At 39.1% G+C, this 22,115-nt stretch overlaps 1 protein-coding gene across 1 annotated transcript in view; it reads left to right on the forward strand.

Moving 5' to 3' along the window:
* The window catches only part of LOC140359428 (voltage-gated inwardly rectifying potassium channel KCNH7-like), a 95,154-nt gene extending 73,039 nt beyond the window's left edge, over positions 1-22,115 (forward strand). Inside the window, exons 10-16 of the mRNA XM_072444355.1 lie at positions 1,171-1,423; positions 11,608-11,813; positions 12,558-12,645; positions 12,801-12,962; positions 16,042-16,201; positions 20,802-20,982; positions 21,829-22,115. Of these exons, the coding sequence (XP_072300456.1) occupies positions 1,171-1,423; positions 11,608-11,813; positions 12,558-12,645; positions 12,801-12,962; positions 16,042-16,201; positions 20,802-20,982; positions 21,829-22,098 (1,320 nt within the window). The 3' untranslated portion in view covers positions 22,099-22,115. The remainder of the gene's footprint in view (positions 1-1,170; positions 1,424-11,607; positions 11,814-12,557; positions 12,646-12,800; positions 12,963-16,041; positions 16,202-20,801; positions 20,983-21,828) is intronic.

A 22,115-nucleotide genomic window follows, 5' to 3' on the forward strand; every position in this document is an offset into this window, starting at 1 on the left:
GGGAAGTTTGATTGGATCAGGGGACTCTAAATGCTTTTGGGTGTGTTTGACATGCAGAGTAAAAGTGCTATTTTTAGCGCTAATCCTTTGCTGTTAAACAAAGTCCTGGATGTGTAATGCTTTGAATGTTTTTGTAGTGTACTGTGAGATTTTAATTGCCTTTTTAGCTTAAATTCTTTATGCTGCAAAACTTTCTTTTTTAGTCGTAGGGTGCATTCACACTTGCACGTAGACCACATTGACAAATTGGAACTAATCTGAAACTGAATTTGTAATTAAACCTGGACTACAAATGTGAACGCACCCTTTATATTGTTATTGTTATTGGGAATAATGTTATAATATGGCTGAATGCTTGAAAAAGTCAATTTGTCATTATATTTGCCCTTCAAAGTCCATGCACCTTTCTCTAGACTCGATCAATTCAGCACTCAGAATTTCTTTGCGATCCACTTCGACGTAAGCAACAATTTTTTTATTAAACAATTTCACCCTGCAGACACTGATGGACAGCACCATTATCTGCAGTCTTTGTGCCATCTGTGGAGATTTTTATACAGATACAAATAAAATGGCATTTCTATTTTCCTCGAACAACATAAATTGTTCTTTAAAATGTGTCTTCTGGACAAGCCATTAATAGTTGAATCTGACTTAATTGTGTATCACAGTATTCCAAAGACAATTAAAGCACATTACAGTTGATAATTCCAAGATCTAGAAAGTTTGTGTTATTTTTCAAGCTCATACTTTTTCACTTAAAAGAGATTCCTTGTAATCCCTGGTTCTTTTCAAACTGAATGTTTTTAAAGCTCAAACACCTTCATTTCGCTTTAGTGTGTGTACAGTTTGCAAAGCCAGCACTCAAATCCACTGCGCCCCGTTGTGGGGGTGTTATCTTTTTACACATTTAATAATAATTGCCTTGCTACCTTTCCAGTTTATCTTGGGAGAAACATATGCAGACTATACGCTCGCCCCCCTATGTATATGCATGAAGCTTGTATAGAACAAGCTTGTTTTGATTCAATATTTCTATCTCAGTGTGCCATCGAGCATCATTTCTTCCAAGTCCATCCGTGTGCATTCCACTGGGTCATGAATAATTGCGTAGAGCTAGCATAACGTCGAATGCACTTCCCTTACCCTGTGTTTTTTTCCTCCTGACAGGTGCTGAAAGGCTTCCCCGAGTGTCTGCAGGCGGATATTTGTCTCCACCTCAACAAGAGCCTCCTCGAGAACACCAAGGCGTTCCAGGGAGCTTCACAAGGCTGTCTGCGAGCGCTGGCCATGAGGTTTCAGACCACCCACGCCCCGCCTGGTGACACCCTGGTCCACAGCGGCGACGTCCTCACCGCGCTCTACTTCCTCTCCCGCGGATCCATAGAGATTCTCAAAGATGACATCGTGGTAGCCATTATAGGTAAAGTTACTGTTTTTGTCCACACTATCTACTGTACTTTTCGGTATTTAAGCCTCCACTTTTTTCCAACGCTTTTACCCTGCGGTCATTACAACTGTGCGTCTAATTTATAGGTTATTAGCTAACGGCCTCAGGGGGCCAATCTAGTAGGAAGCGTTTGGCACACTGTATAAGAAGACAGCAGTGGACAGTAGTCACTGTCCAAGGGACACGTCATGTTTTCCATATTTTAAGCATTTTCACAGAGAAATTAGTCTAATGAGGAAGTGAATCTAGACGCAGTGAAACGCAAAGATATGCATGGAGCGCTGACATGTGATGTACGGCGGTCTGCAGTTTAGAACCTGATGCATTGAAATGAGACTTTCTTGGCCCAACCTGCCCCACGAGTCAAAAGGCAATCCTGCTATAATACAATGGACCATATTTCTGTGTAAATATCTCATGTTACAACGCAACACTCACTTGCTAAGTACGAGCTCTGGAGCAGATGAACCAGATTTGAAGACACAGACACAGGTAAATTGGTTCACACAGAGTAATCAAGGACAGAGGGGACAGAAGGGACAGCTGTGATGTGTTCTCTGTTTGTTAAGCTTAAAAATGCTGTGTTTTATTACAATCTGGCAAAAGGAATATCTTATCTTATCTAACTAAAAGAGAAATGATTCTAATTGGACCCACACCGCAGCAGACCTCGGGTGCGCTGCGAGACCCACAGTTCAAAAGACGCATCACTACTGTGTAGTATATGTGTAAATATCTCATGTTACAACGTGGGCACTTGCGGCTTATTGACAGGTGCGGCCCATATATGTACAAGTTATGTTTTCTTTGTACATTTCGCGTGCACGGCTGTTATTCAGGAGCGCTGTATAGCCCGAAAAGTACGGTAGATGTTTTACATTGTTTTTTCATTGTTCTGTTTGCGTGCATAGATTTGTACTTCATAGTTTTATTCTACTGTTTTATTTTGTTATTTTAGAATGTTTTTTGTGTCTTAAAGGACAAATATTATGCATTGTTTGCATTATTTTTGTCCTTTAAACATACTGTTTAGTACCTCTTAGCTTTGGAATCTCATGTTATAGAACTAAAAAAATGTGTTTAATATGAAGTAATTTGGGTGTTTAGTAGTTTAAAAGTTAGCATGTAGGGTTTCTCGCATCTGGAATTCTAGTAGAACTCCATCTACTGGCTGTAGAATGATTTAAACAAGCTAATGCAGACACTCAGTTGTAATGAACGAAATTTGGTGACAGGAGTGCTCAGAATGTGTCAGGTGATGATTTATGGACTTAAAAACAGCACTGAAGCGTGAATGGAGCTAAATACAACCTCAAGTATGTTTCTGGTGAGGAAACAATGTTACAACATGCTTAATTTGTGTCCTTTAACTAAAGTATAATATTCTAGTTAAATGGCTAGATTTAAGTATTTTTTAATAGCAGTTATCTTTATTTTTCATTACATAGCTTTAATTATCTTGCCGTTCTTTAACTGTGCATCACTATTGTCCCATTGTGGGACAAAGAAAGGTTCTCCTATCTTTTTGTAGGCTGACTGTGAAGTCTGTATTCTATTTTGGTGGGAACAAAATGTGTTTTTTTTTTTTAATACAAAATACTATAATTATTTTTGGTGAGGCATCAGCCACCTGCTTGTCTCGAGATGCTATTCTTTGCCTTGACTGTTCCTCAATATCATACACTACACTTATCTGTCTCCATGTAGACAAGCAGGTGTCACCACCAGGCCAAGTTACAGGTCAGATCTGTGAAGAGGCGACCCCACTCTTTCTAAGAATGCATATTTTTCAAGGCATCTTTTTCTGGCACCTCTTACTGAATAAATGCAAGAGTGATAAGTTAATGCCTTACTCTGGAACATAGGCAAAGCAATAACGTCGCAGGTGTCCGACCCTTTAATGGACTTCCCAATTGTGCGACAGTTGCCTTTGTTCAAAGTGGAATATGTTACTAATGTGTTCAGAATAGCTACATTTTACAATACAAGTCCCCAAGTAACCACGTTTCAAATAATGCAAACTGAAAAGTCATGTAGTCCAGCTTAAATAAACAAGCCAAAAGAGTTTGTTCCTTTGCTCACATCTGAGTTTATAGTCCATTTCATCACAAAGTTGTCAACAACACCTGGGCACCACAACTGGGCCAGGTTAATCCATCTGTAACTGTAGCAACCATGTCTGTTTGTACAACGCAGGAAGGACTTGCAAGGCTTAAATGTGCACTATGTGCCTTTTCTGGACAGTCCGCCACCTGAGATCTTATTGTATTGACCGAAATGTCACAGAGAATGGCATTATTATTATCACCATGGAATAGTATGTCATAATATCACATTTGATATTACAATTATTGTGCAAAGAAATATGACGAGTTAACGATTATTCACAATTATTGACCCCATGACCAAACACCAGTAAAATACTTCCAATTCAAACTGTCTATTAGATCACCATTCTTCTAGTCAAGTAAAGTTAATGTGACACAACCAGATATAAATAAGTTTTCATTCAGATTTACTTTTATAGAGTATAAATCCAACTTAATTTTGCTTTTGATATAGTAATGATCATTATGTTTGAGTTCTTACATGTATATTATGTCCTGAATAATCTTAATTATCTGAATAGCTAAAGTCAAAGTTGAGTTAAAGGCAAGTGAAAAGAGAGCACGGGGCCAATCAGTTTGTGACGACTGTAGACGCACAAACGAATCTGCTGATGTGTGCGTTATTCACTCTAAACACGCAGGACGCCGGTCATCAAAGCCTTCTTGACAACTTCAGACCCAGGTTTATCTTCTTTGTGTAAAAACACTTAAGAATGCATGTTTTTCAACTCATTTTCTGAGCAATAATGCCAGTAATTTAGTAGATTTAAGATAACTACAGTGAGCTGAATGTTGTACTGTGCAACATTCAGTGTAAAGCAATACAATCTCCTGGTGTTGGACGCCTCACCAGAAAAGTGACTTTAACCTGTTTAAAACCTGCTAAATCCCCACAATAAAGTTAAACCTACTCAAGAAGAGACATTTTTCATTATAAAAACGTCATCGAATCAAAGGCAATGTTTGGTCAGAACTTTCACACCAACCGTTGCCCACACACACTGTTGTTATGCAAAGACTATTTCATATGTCAAACTGTATGACAAATGCAAATGGTGTTGAAAGGCTGCTGTCACGTGGGCACAATGGGCAAGGCTGGTCCCTAATGGACACAGAAAGAGTGAGCGTCGTATTCTAAATGCGCCACTCCAAGAAAGATAAATCCCTCTGCAATTTTATTTTAACTAAACCAAATGTTCTCACGTTTTGACAGAAATAGCAGAAAATGGCTTGCATCTCGTCCTCTTGGCAAAAGGGCTGCTCATGTGACAGGTTTGAAGCTGTGACATTTCTATTAAGTGCCTCTGTGAAAAGGTTGTTTGGCAATTTTAAGACGAAAAGGGAATATCGCTGCCATTCTCTTGACAGCAGCAGGAAGCAGCTCGTAGCGGCGATACAGGGGTATTGGAAAAGGTCGGTGGGTGACACGTCCATGTGGTCGCTGGTGAATCTAAAACACGCTCTTTTTTATTGCATGAAAAGGTTTAGCGTCAGACCTCTTTACACTACTTATATGGTGATTTGCCATACTGTAGCCTCAGCTGCCCCAGGGCTGACTGATGGAAGTGAGACAGCCAATCCATGGCATCAGTCCCTCCGACCGTTCTACGTCGAGGTGGACAATATATTGAAATGTGGATAATATTGTGAATGTTGTTTTGAAGATATGCAACATTTGAAAATTGAGTTTATCGTTTATAAAAATGACAACAAGTGATGTGAACTTTCAAATAAGGGTGTAAGGGGATATTTCTGCACTTTTGTAATTATTTTACAGAGATTTCACATTTGTCTGAAACTTAAACTTCAACCAGTACGACTCGGTGTAATCCCTCATTTGTCCTGTAGTGACCTTTTGTAGAGGAAGTTTCAAAGCTAGTCATCTGGACACTTTTAAAAATCAAGACATTTCGACCTCCCTCCGAATGTTATTTTCAATCTGAGGAGGTGTTTTGAGAAAAGTGACTATATCCTGCTCTTCTCAGCTAATATTTTTAAAGGCATGTTCCAACACATTTCTATTGAACTGACACGATATCGTCTGTATATTTTTATCAGGCTGCTCCAAAAACACTGCCCACCCCTTCTCCTAGTCTATAAATACAAAAGCAAGACATTAGACAAATGGCAACATTGTGGCATATGTACAGTGATTGATTCATATCACAGTATTTATTTGTTTATTCATTTATAATATAGCATAGATTTGATGTTCTTATCCGTATGTTAACATCTGCCTGCTTGTCAAACAAAACAAACATTAATGGTCATCATTCATATTAGAGTAATGAGTATTTCTCTGTATCTTTAGAGCGGAAGCACGACCAGGTACTGCAGGCCAAGCCTGGATTAAACTTGCCATTATTCATGAGATGAATGCCCGGCAAAGCTGCACCTGACAGAATGGGGTTTAAGCTTAGCCATTATTAACAAACACATGCGGACAGTCACTGATCTCACAGATCAGCTCATTTATGGAGATACTACTCACAAACACACTGCGCCTTCAGCACTCTCCAGCTCCTGTCTTCCAGCACACTGTCCATAGTGTTGGCTGTAGTGCTGATGCAGGTATTCTCTCTAGCTAATAGTTCTATTAAAGCAGCAACTAAGGTTTTTAAGGCAGAGATACATCCCGCGGCGGCTACTAGCAGTGTAACAATATCCTCGCTGTACAATATTAGTATTATTTTACCTCACACACTGTACAATACACTACAGGGACCTATTGCAGAAATGCGTACACACCCTTCGCTATCATTACTGTCCTATTCAAAAGTATTATAACTATTTTCTTTAAATATTTCGTATTGGAGGTGACAAGGAAACATCAATTAGACACAATCAACTAGTGACATCAATTCCAACATTCTTACATTCATAAATGTAAGGAAATATATATTTGTCAATGTGAATTGCTATAAAAAAACGAAACAAATAAAGCTTAAAATTTGATATCAACAAATACTTCAGTTCAATTCATCAAAATCTTGTAAAGTTTCTATGGGAGAGAATGTTTTTAGAGAAAACAAGCTTTGAAGCTACAATGGATGAAAATTAATTAAATGTAATAATAAAGCTCTAGTGTAGTTTCTTCTTTTTATAGCAGGCAACAAAGCAACACATTAAGGCAAAGGATGTACAATGATTTTGAGTCATTTTTGGTTTTGAGACTCAACACAATCACTGTTACTGTTACATCCTTTCTGGCCACTGCTGACAAGTTTAGGTGCTACATCATTGGACCAATCAGAGCTGCCAGCCAGGACTTAAAGGAAATGATATGCAGTCCATCCCAGTCAAATCCCGACACGATTGAACAGTACAAACATGAGAAAGCACAGGTTGTGAAAGTGCCTCCAGTGTAATATAATGGTGTAATGTTGCTGGTGGAGAGGACTGAGCGCTGCATGTGGCCGTACAGTGAAACACACACTGACTGCAGACATATTATCTCTGCTCCTGGACGCTCCTGGACTCCTGCAAACTGCACCAGCTTCAAATAAATACACTCTAATTGAACCTTAAGGCTGCTTCAACATCCCATTCATTTTAAACTGTTGGAGAGGGAAGTTGTAGATAATTTACTATTATAATGGCCACATTCAAAGTTATGCATAATATTAAGGCCAAAGCCTGAAGAAACTTGTGTTCAATTAATTTACTAGTATTATGTTCTCAAACCAAGGGAAAAAATAAATGAAAGTGGAAGTGGAAAGCTTGCGCTGAACATCACAATTTTGTATTTATTATCTTTAATTTGCCATACTTTTAGTACTAGATACAATACATATTGAGGTTGATTCTATCACAATAAAATCCATGTCATAATTGTAAAAAAAAGACTATTGACCTTATCCCAGGTGTCGTTGCCAGGGGCGTTGCCAGGGGCGTTGCCATGTTCATTGCGGTTGTGTGATTTTTGCATCGGGCGACTGATCTCAACAGAAAATAAGTTCTATCAGACTTTTGATCTGGTTCTCTGTTGAAATGAATGGGATTTCTGCTTAACACAAATGGAAGCGCAGGCTAGAGGTAAAAGTGGGTGGGGCAGAATAAGGTGGATAGAAGTGTACAGAATGTGCTTTTCTGGCACAGGGTCTGGCACCTGCTTGTTTCCATGGACACTTGTCCCATAGTATGGCATTAAACATGTGCACTTTACCTTTGCTCAAACACTGTTTTTTGTTTTGTTTTTGAAACGCTTGAAAAACATACTGTGATAGGGCTCATCTCTCCACAGATCAGACCTATAACTTGGCCCGGTTGTGTCACTTGCTTATCGCCACAGTGTGGAACATTCTAGACTAAGCAATAACATTTCAATGGAGACAAACTAGTGGCAGAGCCTACAATAACATACTGTTTGCACTGACGTCATGTCCTGCCAATGGGATTATGGATTAATATAACATGTTGGACTAACACGTGTTAATTGACGTGCACTGTTCATATTAAATATAATAAAAATGTTCCTTCACGACATTCAACATTCTGACTCAGTGGTACAGACTATGGACAGCACAAATGACAAAAAGTGTTATTTAGCCAAATTTTTGACTCTGGAGCTTATGTTTTGCTCGAATGTTCTTTATACGGAAAAAATAAAAACAGAATTTTTGTTTTGGTTCTTCTATTACCCTCGTTGCCCCAACTGTGTAGACTGAGCTAGCTTGTAAATGGTAGAGGGAGATAAAGGACACTTCAACTTGCCCCACAACCATGGTGGTGGTTCGGCTTGAGCCCCGGATGTTTTTAAAAAAGCCCTGAATTTAGAAGGATTTCCCCCCCCACACTTTTTTACTTATTTAGCTGTAAATGTGAAACAAATAAAACGTTATGGCGCAAATAAATATATTAAAATAAAACAAAAATCACCCCTACATTTGGTACGGTCCAACCCTTTTACCATGGACATAAGGTTTTTAAAAATAAACTAAAATAAAAACATCTCAAGCCAGCTAAGGGGAAACCCAGAAAGAAGGATGAATGAATGTGAATCCAATACTGCATAATAAGATATGTATTGTTTTGATGCCTGGTTGTTAGCAACAAGTGGGAGAGAGGAAGGAGACGCAGACTCAGGCCAAAACGTGGCCAGTTCATTGATGGAAGAGGAACCAGGTGAGATATTGTTTTTCACCCTTATTTAAGTGCAGCACCCTTTTTTGTTGAAAAAGTTCTGCGGCAGACCTCCTATTAGAATATCACCAAACTTTTAGAAGGGAAAAAAGCTGTTTTATATAACAAAGATTGGCCGTGCCTGACAATACAAGGCACACTGGCTGAAATTCAATGAGATTCAAAACAACTCTCCCTTAGTTCTGTTTTACTTCTACTCACGATGCACCTTTTACATGCATACATTTAAAATTGTATGACCAGCCATGTGTATTTAATAAGCAAAAATTATTACTCAAGCCATCAATTCAAAGGCTAAATACTTAATGATACATATTTGTTAAGTTATGATGTTTCGATCATAGCACAAGCACAAAGAGTTGAAGAGGAGGTGACACAGGCCAAAATATAGGACAGAGGTCAATCTAGAACCAGGTGAGAAAGCTGCTGTTCCAAACATTTAGAGTAAATGTGCCATGCAAATCTAAAAATAAAACTAACTAACCAATAAACATTTGGACTGGTGCAAAATACAGTCATTGAAGGTCCAATACACTCTTTACAAATACAAATACAAACTTTAGGACAGTTCCCCACAGGTTTAAAATGTTATTTCTTTGACAAAGTGAGTATGACCTTTCGCAGAGCTGACCAACTTATCAACAAGTCCCATTTGATTGTGCCTTTTTTCAGACACAATTTTCCTTCTCTAACCATTTATACAATAAAACGTTGAATTACATAGAAAACGCAAAGAGGGTGGGATGGAAGAGAAGGAATCATAGGCCAACAGAGGCCACTGCAATGATTCTTTCAGTTAATCCATTGGCCTATTCAATTGTGATATATTCCATTTTATTGCATAGTCATTAAAATACACTTTACCGCCCTCTACTACAGCATACACTCATTCACACAGTTTACATATTATACATACACAAATACAGATGATGACACACATCGTCTGTATTTTTGTTAACTTTCTTCCAATGCTTAAAGCTGAATCTGATTAATACATTTTAACCTGGTTTTATTTTAACTTTTACATTTTACGTGTGTTGAAATAAAACCACATTTTTCTGATTTTACAGATAGGTCAGAAGAAAACTATTGTCTGTGACATAAATTGACATTGAAGATGTATTTGTTGACCTAAAATATATTATGATAATTTTGCTTAAAATTTGCCCATAAAACCCCCATTACAAAGGTACCAGTATCAGTTCAACTGTGTGCGATCCCAAAGTCTGTATCAGTGATCAATGTGAATCTGATTTTTGACTGTTTACTTGCTTTTTCTTTAATATATGTCAGGTACAAACTCAATATTAATCAGAGTTGTAGAAATGTACATTTGTGATTAGACTTTAGCAGTTAATCCTTTGTAAATGTCCTTGATTGTCATGAAATGAATAAGCTCTTTCACATTTTAGATGTGTTTTAGCTTTTACAGGAGAACATTTTATTCTTCACCATTAACACTCATTGCTGTAATTCAAATGTGATGTCATTGGCTTAACCTCTATTCACATTCTCTGAATTTTTTTGAATTTAAGAATTTGCAAAACAGGATTTGACACCGCATCGTACCGTTCGTATTTTTGTAATCAATGCATAGTGGTTAGCATGCATGTCTGCTGTACGTCTTCAGGACGTTCCCAAAACTTAGTACAAAACATCTAAAACATGCTCGTCTCATCTTTCTTTTATCTCAAATAAAAAATCCCACACTCCTCATCTTCGTTTGAAATCAAAGTTTGTCATAAACGATCATAATTCCGCTATCTTTTTTGTCAAGCTTCATTAGCGCCACTGCTTTCCCAATCAAGACACTTTCTTTTGAAGCGCACAATAACATCAAGTACGCCCGTCACAATCAGACCTGCTTTTCCTCTCACATGAAAGCACTTGTAGCTCCTCACTGTTATACATAATGCATCAAAGGTTTGGCAGTACAAGTCTGTGGAGAATGTCTGCTGCGAGAGGAGGAGCTGTTTGATTTCTATTAGGCACCAAAATAAACATGCCAAGGCCGTGTTGTGTGGAAGCTCAAGGAATTTGGGAAATGGTACTCCGCTGTGTAATGAACAGGAAACACGCCGGAGAATGTCATTGGAAATATTGTGCTTTTCCATAAGGACTTTCTAGTTTAAAACAGGCTAAGACTTGATTGATGAAGGGAAATGACTTAGATATAGTGTATTTGTACAGCACAATTCATACACAAAGTAATATAATGCTTTATAGTTGCAGCGTTGCACAAAAATCAACTTTTGAAAACACAAATGCAAAATATGAAATCATAATATGGATGGATTTGGTGAATTTACATTTCTTCACAGCAACAAAACAAAAAAATAACAATTATCATACTTTATATTGTATTGCTTTATATTGTATTGTATTGCCCTAACCCTTTTTACAAATTCAGTGCTTTTCTCTGCATCTCAGTCACTCGACCAAGGACACAACTAAATTATACGTTCGATAGAGCAGGAATTTAACCATCAACTTTCTAGTATTTAGATGGAAAATATGGTTTAATGCAACACAATTGATGGCGGATCATAAAAGGAGGAGCAATAAAGGAGTTCGAAACAGACATGGTAAAGGCTACGGTATGCAATTCTCTCTTGTAATATATGGCCTAATATTTTTAAATCTGAATGAAAGACACATTTTATGAATAGCGTATGGCAGAACTGGGTCATGTTAACAGATAACCAGTGACATGCATCTGTAAGAGAACGATGACTATTGAGGATATTGAAGGGTTTTTTAAGGCTCTTTACCCAACCCGAGGAAGTTGGATGTAAAAAAAATTTCACTTATCGTAACATGCTATATGGAGTCAAAGGATTTCACTAGTGTCCACAAGAGACAAGTGCTTTTGCAGTGTGTTTAATGTACATGTACGTATGATTACAGGGAAAAACGACATCTTCGGGGAGCTGATCCACTTGTACACCAAACCGGGTAAAGCCAACGCGGACGTGCGAGCGCTGAGCTACTGTGACCTGAGCACCATCCAGAGGGAGGACCTGCTGGAGGTGCTGGACATGTACCCGGAGTTCGCAGACTACTTTTTCAACAACTTAGAGCTGACCTTTAACCTCAGAGACGACCCAGTACAGGTACAGGATTGAGCTTTGACATTTAAAGAGGGAGTCTTATGTCTTTTGTTGCCTTTGACTGTTCAAATAAATACATTATTTGGAGAGTAAACAGTCGTGTTGTCACAGTATTTACATTTCAAACGAGATTTTGATTCTAGGAAAAGGCTCAATATTCAATACAGAATTTGCTTACTGAGCCTATTCAAAGTGCTCTTCTTTTAGACCATAAACTGCCATTTTCAACACAAAATAATGTTAGTTTTTCTTTATGTTGCATGTGATTTGATAAAGCTCAAAACTATTCTAAAATCATTCAGAAAAGGTCCCATTTAGTCCTGGTAATGTGATTTTAGTATTGATCCTTGAATATGTATCGTGTTTTGATACTAGTTTTAGTACTGATTAATATCTAATTTTCTATACTTACCTTACCAAAAACAGCTAATCATCATACATTTTAAATATTCTTAATGTTTTAACTGATTACATTTGAAATAATGACTTACAGCCATAGACACCAGTGTAAATTTGTATTTTCGGACTAAATGCTACTATACAACATTCCAGTCATTGAAGCGTGTAATATATAGTGTTTGAATCAAATTGCAGAAGAAAAATAATGAACCATAATGTTTTTTGGCACCAATGTTGAGTTAAGTACTCATGTGCAGCCTTAAACTTTCCCTAACACCAAACTTAGTGTCTTATAATGCAGTCGCTTCTTTACATAAAAATTAAATTACATATTTTCTCATTTTACAGGCCTCCGGTTCCCAGGAGTGCGAGTCCGATTTCGAAGCCCCAAAGACTATTAAACGAAGAATCTCATTTACGCCGGATCTCCCTAAACGTAAGTTAATCCTTACACATCCCCAACACTGCATTTTCTCCTTATTATTAGTACATTGTTATTGTTTTGTATGCTGCCCCTGGAGGACGCGCTCTCCCTGTGGAGTTAACTTTATTGTTGTTGCGTTTGCTGGTGTTAATTGTGGTCCTACACAGCAGAAAACAAGGAGACGGCGAGGGAGCAGGGGTCTAACTCGTGCCTGAAGAGATACTCGGACGTACTCACCATCCCGGCCCCCGACACGCCCACCCTGGAGGTGCCGCTGATGGGACAACTGCCCGTCACCGAGAGCATGGTCTGCACCGCCTCCTACCAAGGTACAAGTATAACATGTCACCAGGAGCACAGGCAGAAGTGGAAGTGACAGTTTGTATTCCCTGTAAATAGACTCTTTAAATGATCTGTCATCAGAATGTTTAAGATTTTGTGGGAGACATGGGCAACATTTTGTAGACTATAGTGCATTTTCAGAGATGCATGTCTGAATCTGAATTTGTGTCTATTAGGCATATAATCTGTAAACAGACAAATAATGCATAATATAATGGGATTTTTTTAATCGAGGCTCTGATATCACCCAACCAAAACCAGCAGTAATTTTCAAATTTTGAGATATTCTGTGGTTAATTCCAGTTTCTCCATTGAATTTGCAGAATGTTTCACTACTTGTTTGCCTCCATTCCGGATTTAGAATGTATATGTAGCATCTATATGTATATCGAAATGAAGAAATTAATTCATTCTTCCTGAGTATAAAATAAGAGCATTAAAAAAAAAAAAAAAACAGCATCTAACCCTTCCAATTTGCATGATCAAAATGGAGCATTATGTTTGACGATTAAAGCTGCACTACTTTTCGGGAGGACAGTTTGCCTCCGGTTTTTCTTAGAAATGTTATTGCTTTGCCTGGAATGTTCCACAGCACGCCATTTAATGTATCTTATCTCCATGGAGACAAGATGGTGATACAACTAGGTCAAGTTACAGGTCAAGTCTGTGGAGAAGCGTATTAATGTTTTTAAATGTATTCTTTTAGTTGTAAAAAAAACTCCTTTCGTCTATTCATACATTTTCTGCTGCTTTATACGAGGCGTTCCCAGGCCAGTCGAGAGACATAGTCCCTCCAGCGTGCCCAAGTCACCTCAGATGGCTCCTCTCGATGTGGAGGAGCAGCGGCTCTACTCCGAGCTCCTCCCGTGTGGCTGAGCGCCCAGCCACACGGCGGAGGAAACTCATTTCGACCGCTTGTATGCGCGATCTTGTCCTTTCGGTTATTACCCAAAGCTCATGACCATAGGTGAGGGTAAGAACGTAGATTGACCGGTAAATCGAGAGCTTTGCCTTTCGACTCAGCTCCTTCTTCACCACAACGGTCCGATCCGCCTGTCAATCTCACGCTCCATTCTTCCCTCACTCGTGAATAAGACCCCGAGATACTTGAACTCCTCCACTTGAAGTAAAAAAACCTCCCCATAAATAAATAAATGCACAGTGTATGGCATTATGTTTATTGCCATACTGGGAAACAAAGAAGTGGCAAAGCAACACAAAGAACGCAATATATTTATTCTTAAAGGAACTGTACTTTTTTCATAGGGTCAAAATGATCTGATTTTAGAGCGCTTTATTTTCCATGAACCAGGAAGGTTGCTGTTAGCATGCTAATGTTTGATAGCTTTCCTGTGAGGGTAAACTCTGCTCTGTCCCCTGAAAGTTATGAAACGTGCTTATAAACTCATCGTAATTCATGATTACGAGTGCTTAGAATGCATCAGGCACAGCACCTCAAATCTGATTTTTTTTTGCCCATATGTCACCTGTTTATGATTTTTTTCAGGACAGTGTGAACAGTACAATTCCAATTTTTTCAAATCTGACCCTGGCCACTTTTGCATGTGGAAATAAATCTGACCTGAACGTCATCAATAGGCAGCATTTCCGGGATTAACATCACAATAATGAGTCAAAGCGTCAGAAAACAACAGAGAAAGAGGAATTGGAGGACAAAAGAGCCAAAAACTCTTAGTAGAAGAAGAAGTTTGTGAACTAGTCAATTCAGCCAAAGATAGAGGGTTCGTACATCAAAAAAATCTGAATTGGTGTGAGAAAGTAGCCATAGTGCGAGGGTTTAAAACACTTTTTTCTTTTTTTACTATCGGTATTTCTTTTTTTTTTTTACATAAATCAACAAGAAAAAACACTTTTTCATGTTGTGGAGCGAGGGGGCGGCGTTCCACTCCAGACGCCTGTGGGTCATCCACACCCAAAGCATGATGAACTTTAGATCCATTTGTGTTGACTCTGGCATGCCATGCAGGAGCTGAAATTGACCATAAATGTGCTTTATTTATAATCCTGATCAATAAAACCTATACCTTATAATATATAAAACCTTATACATCATTTTAAAAGTTCTGTACCAGATTTTTTAAACTGTTTCTAAAAACACAAAACTAGTTAATTTTAACCAGTTTGCAAACTCTGACATGACGTGAAATGTGTCAATGCAAGCAATTATTATCTTTATTCATATATTATCATAATTTCAGCACCTGCCTCTTTGTCCCCATCTTTCAAACTTTATACAGTGTGAATATCTCTTTATAACTTATTTAACAATGTTGGAAGGTTGTAGAAGAACAGACTTTACCAGGTGAGGTTTTTCTGTTGGCTTACTGCATTTTACAATTACAAACTGATTACAACTACAAAATCATACTTAATTTCTGACATCCTTCAAGACACATGCATTGCATTCTTCATTTTCTCAGCTGCTATTTATTTCAACAAAATGATTTCAACAAACCCACTAATGACCAAAGCACAAATATCCCTAAACAACCTCAGCATTTATTGACAAAATCTGACATTTCATAGATCAAATGTGACGCTACAGATCCAATTTCAGCCTCGTTACCGTTGACTTTAACAAATTCCTTGACCCCATTCCTCATAATCCGCCCATTTACAAACACGTGTCCACCTTTGCTCTGCTCATCACGCTTACGATCGATACTTTTCGCATTTTCTCCAGCTCTGCCATTAGTGAACAACACGAGGCTTTTAAACTGGATCTTTGGTGTACTTTAACAGGCCCTATCTTTACAACCCGACCATCTGCAATCACCAAAGTCCCGTCCCATAAATGACAATAGCCTCAGCTCGACAGTGAATTGCATGCTAACATCTGCCCGGCCAAGATAACACCTCTTCAGTTTGCCGCTGAAAAACATCGCCTCACAATTCCGCGGCGCACGGGGCCCTTGATAAATGGCTCCGCACCACCCTCCTGTAGAGATTAATTAGCTTCTATTTCCGGGGGCCCTTTTTTGTTTAGTGATGACGTTGTTTTGGCCCACATGTGCACCGCTCATGTTTGCCTTGGCTCTTCCCTAGATGAGTGCCGTGATAAATGGAGCTGTAGCAAGCCCGCGGAATACCTGGATGAGTCAGCACAGTTCCGGGACCTGCGAGGAGAGGACGAGAGCTCGGCCAGCGAAATCACGTACGGGGAGGTGGAGCAGCGCCTGGGACAGCTCCAGGAGCATCTCAACCGGTATGTGCTACGAGAATACATGCAAGAGACACACTATAGAGCAAAAAAGGAGCAAGAACTGTTCAATTAAGACTCCTCGGCTTTGGGTTTCATTAAGTTTGTGGACAAAAATCACTAACAATTCACACACGTATTTATCATTACTTACTAATCAGTGCTAAAACCAGTACAAGACACACTTTGGAGCTGTACAGATACTATTACCATATTTTCCGGACTATAAATCGCACCTTTTTTCATAGTTTTGGCCGGGGTGCGACTTATACTTATATTTATACTTTTATACTTACTTATACTTACACTCCGGAGCGACTTATATGTGACATCATTTGTTATTTTCACACTTGCACCCGCATTTCATACTCCAGTGCGACTTATACATGTTTTTTCCTTCTCTTTTATGATTTTTTTGGCTGGTGCGACTTATACTCCGGTGCGACTTATAGTCCAGAAAATACGGTAATTGTTTTTTTCAGAAGTAATACGACCCCCACGGCGTGCTCCAGGAGGATGCATCTTCATTATGTGCAAATAGAGCCATATTGTATTGTGAACATGCCACGATTGTGATGAAAAGTACAGTGAGCAGGAGCGTTGCAGCGCTGGTGGTGCGATGTAAGCGCACTGATGGTGAAGGGCAGTGTGGGACCCGACCAAACCCTCATAAGTCACGGCCGTCCTCACGCTCACCTCCGTACCTTCTAAACACGGCTCTATTTATGGACTGACTGATGATGTAGTGACGCTAGCACAGAAGGTCAAAGGTCACAGTGATTTCATACTGCTGCCTGTGCACTTTTCTCACAGGGAAACACCTTGAACACAAACCGGACTGACTAATGTGTGGAAGCCTTGAATGATGAACGATGATTGATGAACAGACTTGATTAACACATAGAATATTAATGATTCAGGCTTAGTGACTACTTGATTGGGTGTTAGGGTATTAATTTAGTCATTTCTACTTTAAATTAAAGCTTATTAAAGGGGATATGTTATGCTAAATCAACTTTAATGAGCTTCTCACCTTGTTATAACAGTGTTTCCTCATCATTATCTTGCTCAAAGCTGTGTTTTGATTCATGCATGTTTGAGTTAATCCTGTATTGTCCTCCAACTGACGCTTGGCAAATTCCTGTTTCACATACCCCCTAACCCCGCCCACATCCCTGCACTTACTTGTGATTATATAGGCACACAGTGAAATCACACTATGAAGAGGCTTATTATTTTCAGTATTGAGTGGATCGATACATTTAATCATAATTTAAATTGTATTTATTACACATTTATAGCTGACCAAGCTAAATTCTCACTGTCCAACTCCTTAACATTTCTGAATAGACTTTTCCCACATATAATTAGTCTCCAACATCTTTTTTACCCAACTCCTGAAATACCTTCTTTTTTTATTTTTATTTTTTTCAACCTGACTTCCTGTTACATAGTGAGCGTGCCGCCTAATTAACGCAGCCAAGCTATGTCAAATTAGGACACCAGCCGACCAATCACAGCCGAGCCCCAGGACAAGCTCCCATTTGTGTATTTCTCTACATTAAAAATATTATATCTTTTTTGAATCCACACTCTTTTAAATTGGGCCTTCGTCTTTGTTACACATCCCACTTGGTAATGGAGGTGCAGTTTCCTTTGCTGGCAGTTCTGGAGGAGTAGGTGGAAGGGAACGAGCTGGCACCGGATCCTTATTGGACTCAAATGTGGGAAGCTACTGTCATTTAGAAGTCAGACCAACGACTCGCGAAGCCTTCAAACGGCTCCACAGAAATACTATTTAGAATTAAGCCGATTACCGACCGTGGATAGACGTACCGGAGTGGCTTTATTTCCATTCTGTTGCGTGCCAGAGTGCACCTGGAGCAGGACGGCAGCTGGTATTTTTAGCCGGGGTTGTTACAGAAAAACAGGGGGAAAGCTTCCACAGCGGCTGAAATCCAGGACTGCCTCACTCTGTGCCGTGCAGTTTCACCACTGCACTTTACCCGACCTCGTTCTTTTACTGAATGCGAGCTGGTGTTGGAGTAAAGGCGTTATAACAGTGTTTCCCCATCATTCGTTCACTCAAAAAGTTGTAGTTATTGATTCCTGTTTGTTTGAGTAAATCCTGAATTGACCTGCAACTGAGGCGCGAGTGCTCAGAAAGTTCCTGTTTTCACCTACACCATGTTGATAATATCGTGAATGTTCATTTGAAGATATGTAAAATTTGAATATCGAGTATGTGGTTCATGGTGAAGATGGTACAAAAAGTGCTGATTCAAAATAAAATGGAAAAAAAAGCTATGTTGTAAACTTAGAAGGTGATATTCTGAACGTTTTTGATTAATTTTGTAGATATTTCACATTTGTCTGATACTCCAACCTGAACTAACACATTCAAACATGTTTTAACACATTTCTGTTGGACTGACATAATATTCCAGGTCCAGGATCACACCATATTACTTTGTTTTTTCTTTTTCTTTTTCATCTAATAGAGTGTTTTTCGAAATGTCATGCTTATAATTCATTCACTACTACTACTACACATTTCATATTGAGGTAAAATACTTCTGGGGCAGACTGACAGAAGAGTGGCTGCCAGTCTATGCCATGCGCCTTTCTTACTTTCCAACTACTTCAATCCGCACGTCGCAAACTCTCAAACTTTGATAATGTGTTTGAATTGTTAAAGTCCTGCCATATGAACAGTAGCCAATATTTCTCCAACTGAGCATGAGAAAAGCCAACTGCCCGGGTTACGCTAATGGATTACACCGCTATTAATGTTATTGAGCAGAAATAATTTTGTTCACAGCTCTAAAAATAGTGGGGGATCATAATTAGATTGACCACATGAGCGTGAGGCAGCCATTTCCACGAAAGAACCCGTATTCACACCTCCCACACCAAGACAATTATCACTCCAAGAAAGACCTGGCTGTTGTAAGGCTGCTGCTCGGAACAAAGCATCTGCAGAGCGCATAGGGAGCAGCGCCATCTGGGGGGCGTGTGGGGTACTGTGTGTACTGTGTGTACTGTGTGTACTGTGTGTACTGTGTGTAGTGTACTGTGTGTACTGTGTGTAGTGTATTTACCACGTGTGCGTGTGTTTGTGGCAATGTGTCAATGGAAAGAGCACTTAGACCTGACCTTCACGTTCAGTCTGAGAATATATTATAACAGAGAGATCCATTTTATTTTATCTTTAGTTTTTTTTTTTTTTTGAGTACTTTGAACTTCCTGTCAGTTGGGAGAAAACACTTTAAAGGAATCCTAAAATAAAATACAAAAGTTGGGCTTATCATCCAACTTTAATGAGCTTTGAGTCTTATTAGTTTGCTGTTACTGTGTGAGTAATCTTGTAATGGAAGCGTGTCAGGCCTGGACCATCTGCAGTCTGAGGAGGATCTCTCCTTCATTGAGGTTTATACTTTTCCCAAAGGGTTTTGTAGTTTGTCCTTGCCGAGAGAGAGGGTCTAAGCACAGGGCATGATGGGACATTATCCACTTGCTAATTTCCTGTGAACTTTGTTTGATCTGCTTTCACTGTCGCACTTCAAGGCAACTGCTGTTGTGATTTTGGGCAAAAATTGATTTACTTTAATTGTATTGTCCAGCAACTGAGGCCAGAGTGCTCAGAAAATTCTTGTTTTCTCCTACCCCCTATCCCCGCCCACACCCCTGTACTAAGTTGTGATTATTTGAAAAATGAACTGGTGTAGTGTTCTAAAATGTCACTTTTCATAAATTAAACTTGAAGATTAACTTGGCATATCAATTCTGCAGTTTTGACTTGAAGTAGTTTGTGGACCTGTTTCTATTACTAAGATGTAAGATCAATATTTTGATTTACAATGACCAAAATGTAAATGTTCAGTTATAGTTGAATACTAAGTACATATATTTGTAAATTCTTTGAGCTCTTGTAACGCTGTAAATGGTTTGTATCATAGTTGTACTTCTAGTTATTAGTTCTCTGGTGCTGCTTGGACAATTGACCACTGTTCACGGCACAAACTGGTCACTGAACAAAGAGACACTTAAATTGTCTTTCTTTTATACTTTGAGGCCCAGACTGCTGTTGTCTCTGGCTGATTGTAGTGTGTATGAGTGTGTATGAGTTTGTATGAGTGTGTATGAGTGTGTATGAGTGTGTATGAGTGTGGCAGGCAGAGCGCCCCCTGTGGGGACAGTAACGTTTGTCTTATCTTATCTAAAAGTCTCTTTTAAAGGGGACAGACTGCATTTTTATTGAGATGCATTTTCCATGCCAGGTGACAATGACAGATATGCACCATGGCTATTGTTGACATGAAATAACATGACAATAAAATATATTTGTTTTGTAGTGAAACAAATTAAAGCACAGAAATTATTACAAATCTAATGAAGAAGTTTGACCTTTAAAAACTGGTGTTATTTGTTGTCTTAGATCATAAAAAAGGCTATTCTATGTTTGATTGTGAGGCTTAAACTAAATAATTAAAATGTGTTTTGAATTTCAACAGAATACTGCTGGTGCTGTATGTGTTTTTTTAATTATTAGCCGCCTGGTCTTGCCCTAAACCTTTCTAACGTTGTGTTTCTTGTGGTTGTTCAGCCTGGAGACGCAGCTGATGACGGACATCCAGACCATCCTTCATCTGCTCCAGAGACAGCCGACCCCAGGACCTCCCGCCTACAGCACGGTCACAGCCAGCCCCGAGTACCACAAACCAGCCACCAAGCTCCAGCCAGCCCCCCTGTCCACCAGCCACATGTTCAGCCACACAGGGGCTCAGGTAAGTGACAGAGCCAAAGTAAACCTACATCATGTTTAAGATAAGATAAGATAAGATATTCCTTTATTGTCCCACATGGGGAAATTTCATTGGTGCAACGCAGGTAGATCCAGAGGTAGATACAGAAGAACAGATCACTTATAGGAAGTCTGAAAAACACTTTCAGTAGAAGATCTCCTATAAATAAAAACTCCCATAGACAAATAAATAAATAAATACATAAATACCATTGCATGTGATCACGACAGTAATTGCACATGAATATGTGTCACGACGGCACATAGATTGCACATGAATTTCACAGTAATTTAGTAGTTTAGTACATTTTACACTGGATACTTTTTACTTTTATCTGAATGGTTTTAGCCATAGGATCTGGAATGCCAAAGAGAGGAGCTCATTCTGCTTTCTGATTGGGCAACCGACACAAACACAGAGACACTTTTGTACACTTTTATACACTGTTATATCACTATTATATCATATTAAATGTTTTTGTTATTCATGGGTATCAGATTTGTGTTATGCAACATTTGTAGACTTTTTCCCTTTGAAAAGATCTTGATTTCAATTGTTAACCGCTATTGACAACTGTCCTAATTTCTCATCATTCTGAAACTCATGTATAGTCAACAACATATTTGTTTGTCATTAGAATCAATATTTAAAGAAGCACTTCCACAGTATGGCATTCAACTTATAAATCTAATATTTATTAGTTTATTTAGTTGGTCAGGACAGTGCATTTTAACAAACATACATGAACTACATGCTGTATACACGTTGAATTGCATTGTTTATTGCTTTAAAAAAAAAACACAAGCCCGTTTTTTTCTCCATCCCCAGGGCCCGTCTCACAAAGCGGAGCCGTCGGCCGATGAAGCCAAAGACTCTGCGTCGAGCTTGGCCACAGCGTCGGAGGACAGCTTCACCGCGCTGCTCGGACAGAACTTTACTGAACCACATCAGCATCCAGAAACACAACAACTGCACCCGATGTCCCACACACACCCAGCCTTCATGCTCCCCTCCTCCTCCTCCTCCTCCTCGCCCCACACTGACGCCGCCACGCACCCCCATGGACCAGCCTCGGACTCGGACATCCCCGGCCCATAGCGGCCCATAAGCAGCCC

This window comes from Eucyclogobius newberryi, unplaced genomic scaffold, assembly GCF_026437365.1.
Source record: "Eucyclogobius newberryi isolate DKJ021-1_F unplaced genomic scaffold, fEucNew1.0.hap1 SCAF_14, whole genome shotgun sequence".
Classification (NCBI taxonomy): Eukaryota; Metazoa; Chordata; class Actinopteri; order Gobiiformes; family Gobiidae; genus Eucyclogobius; species Eucyclogobius newberryi.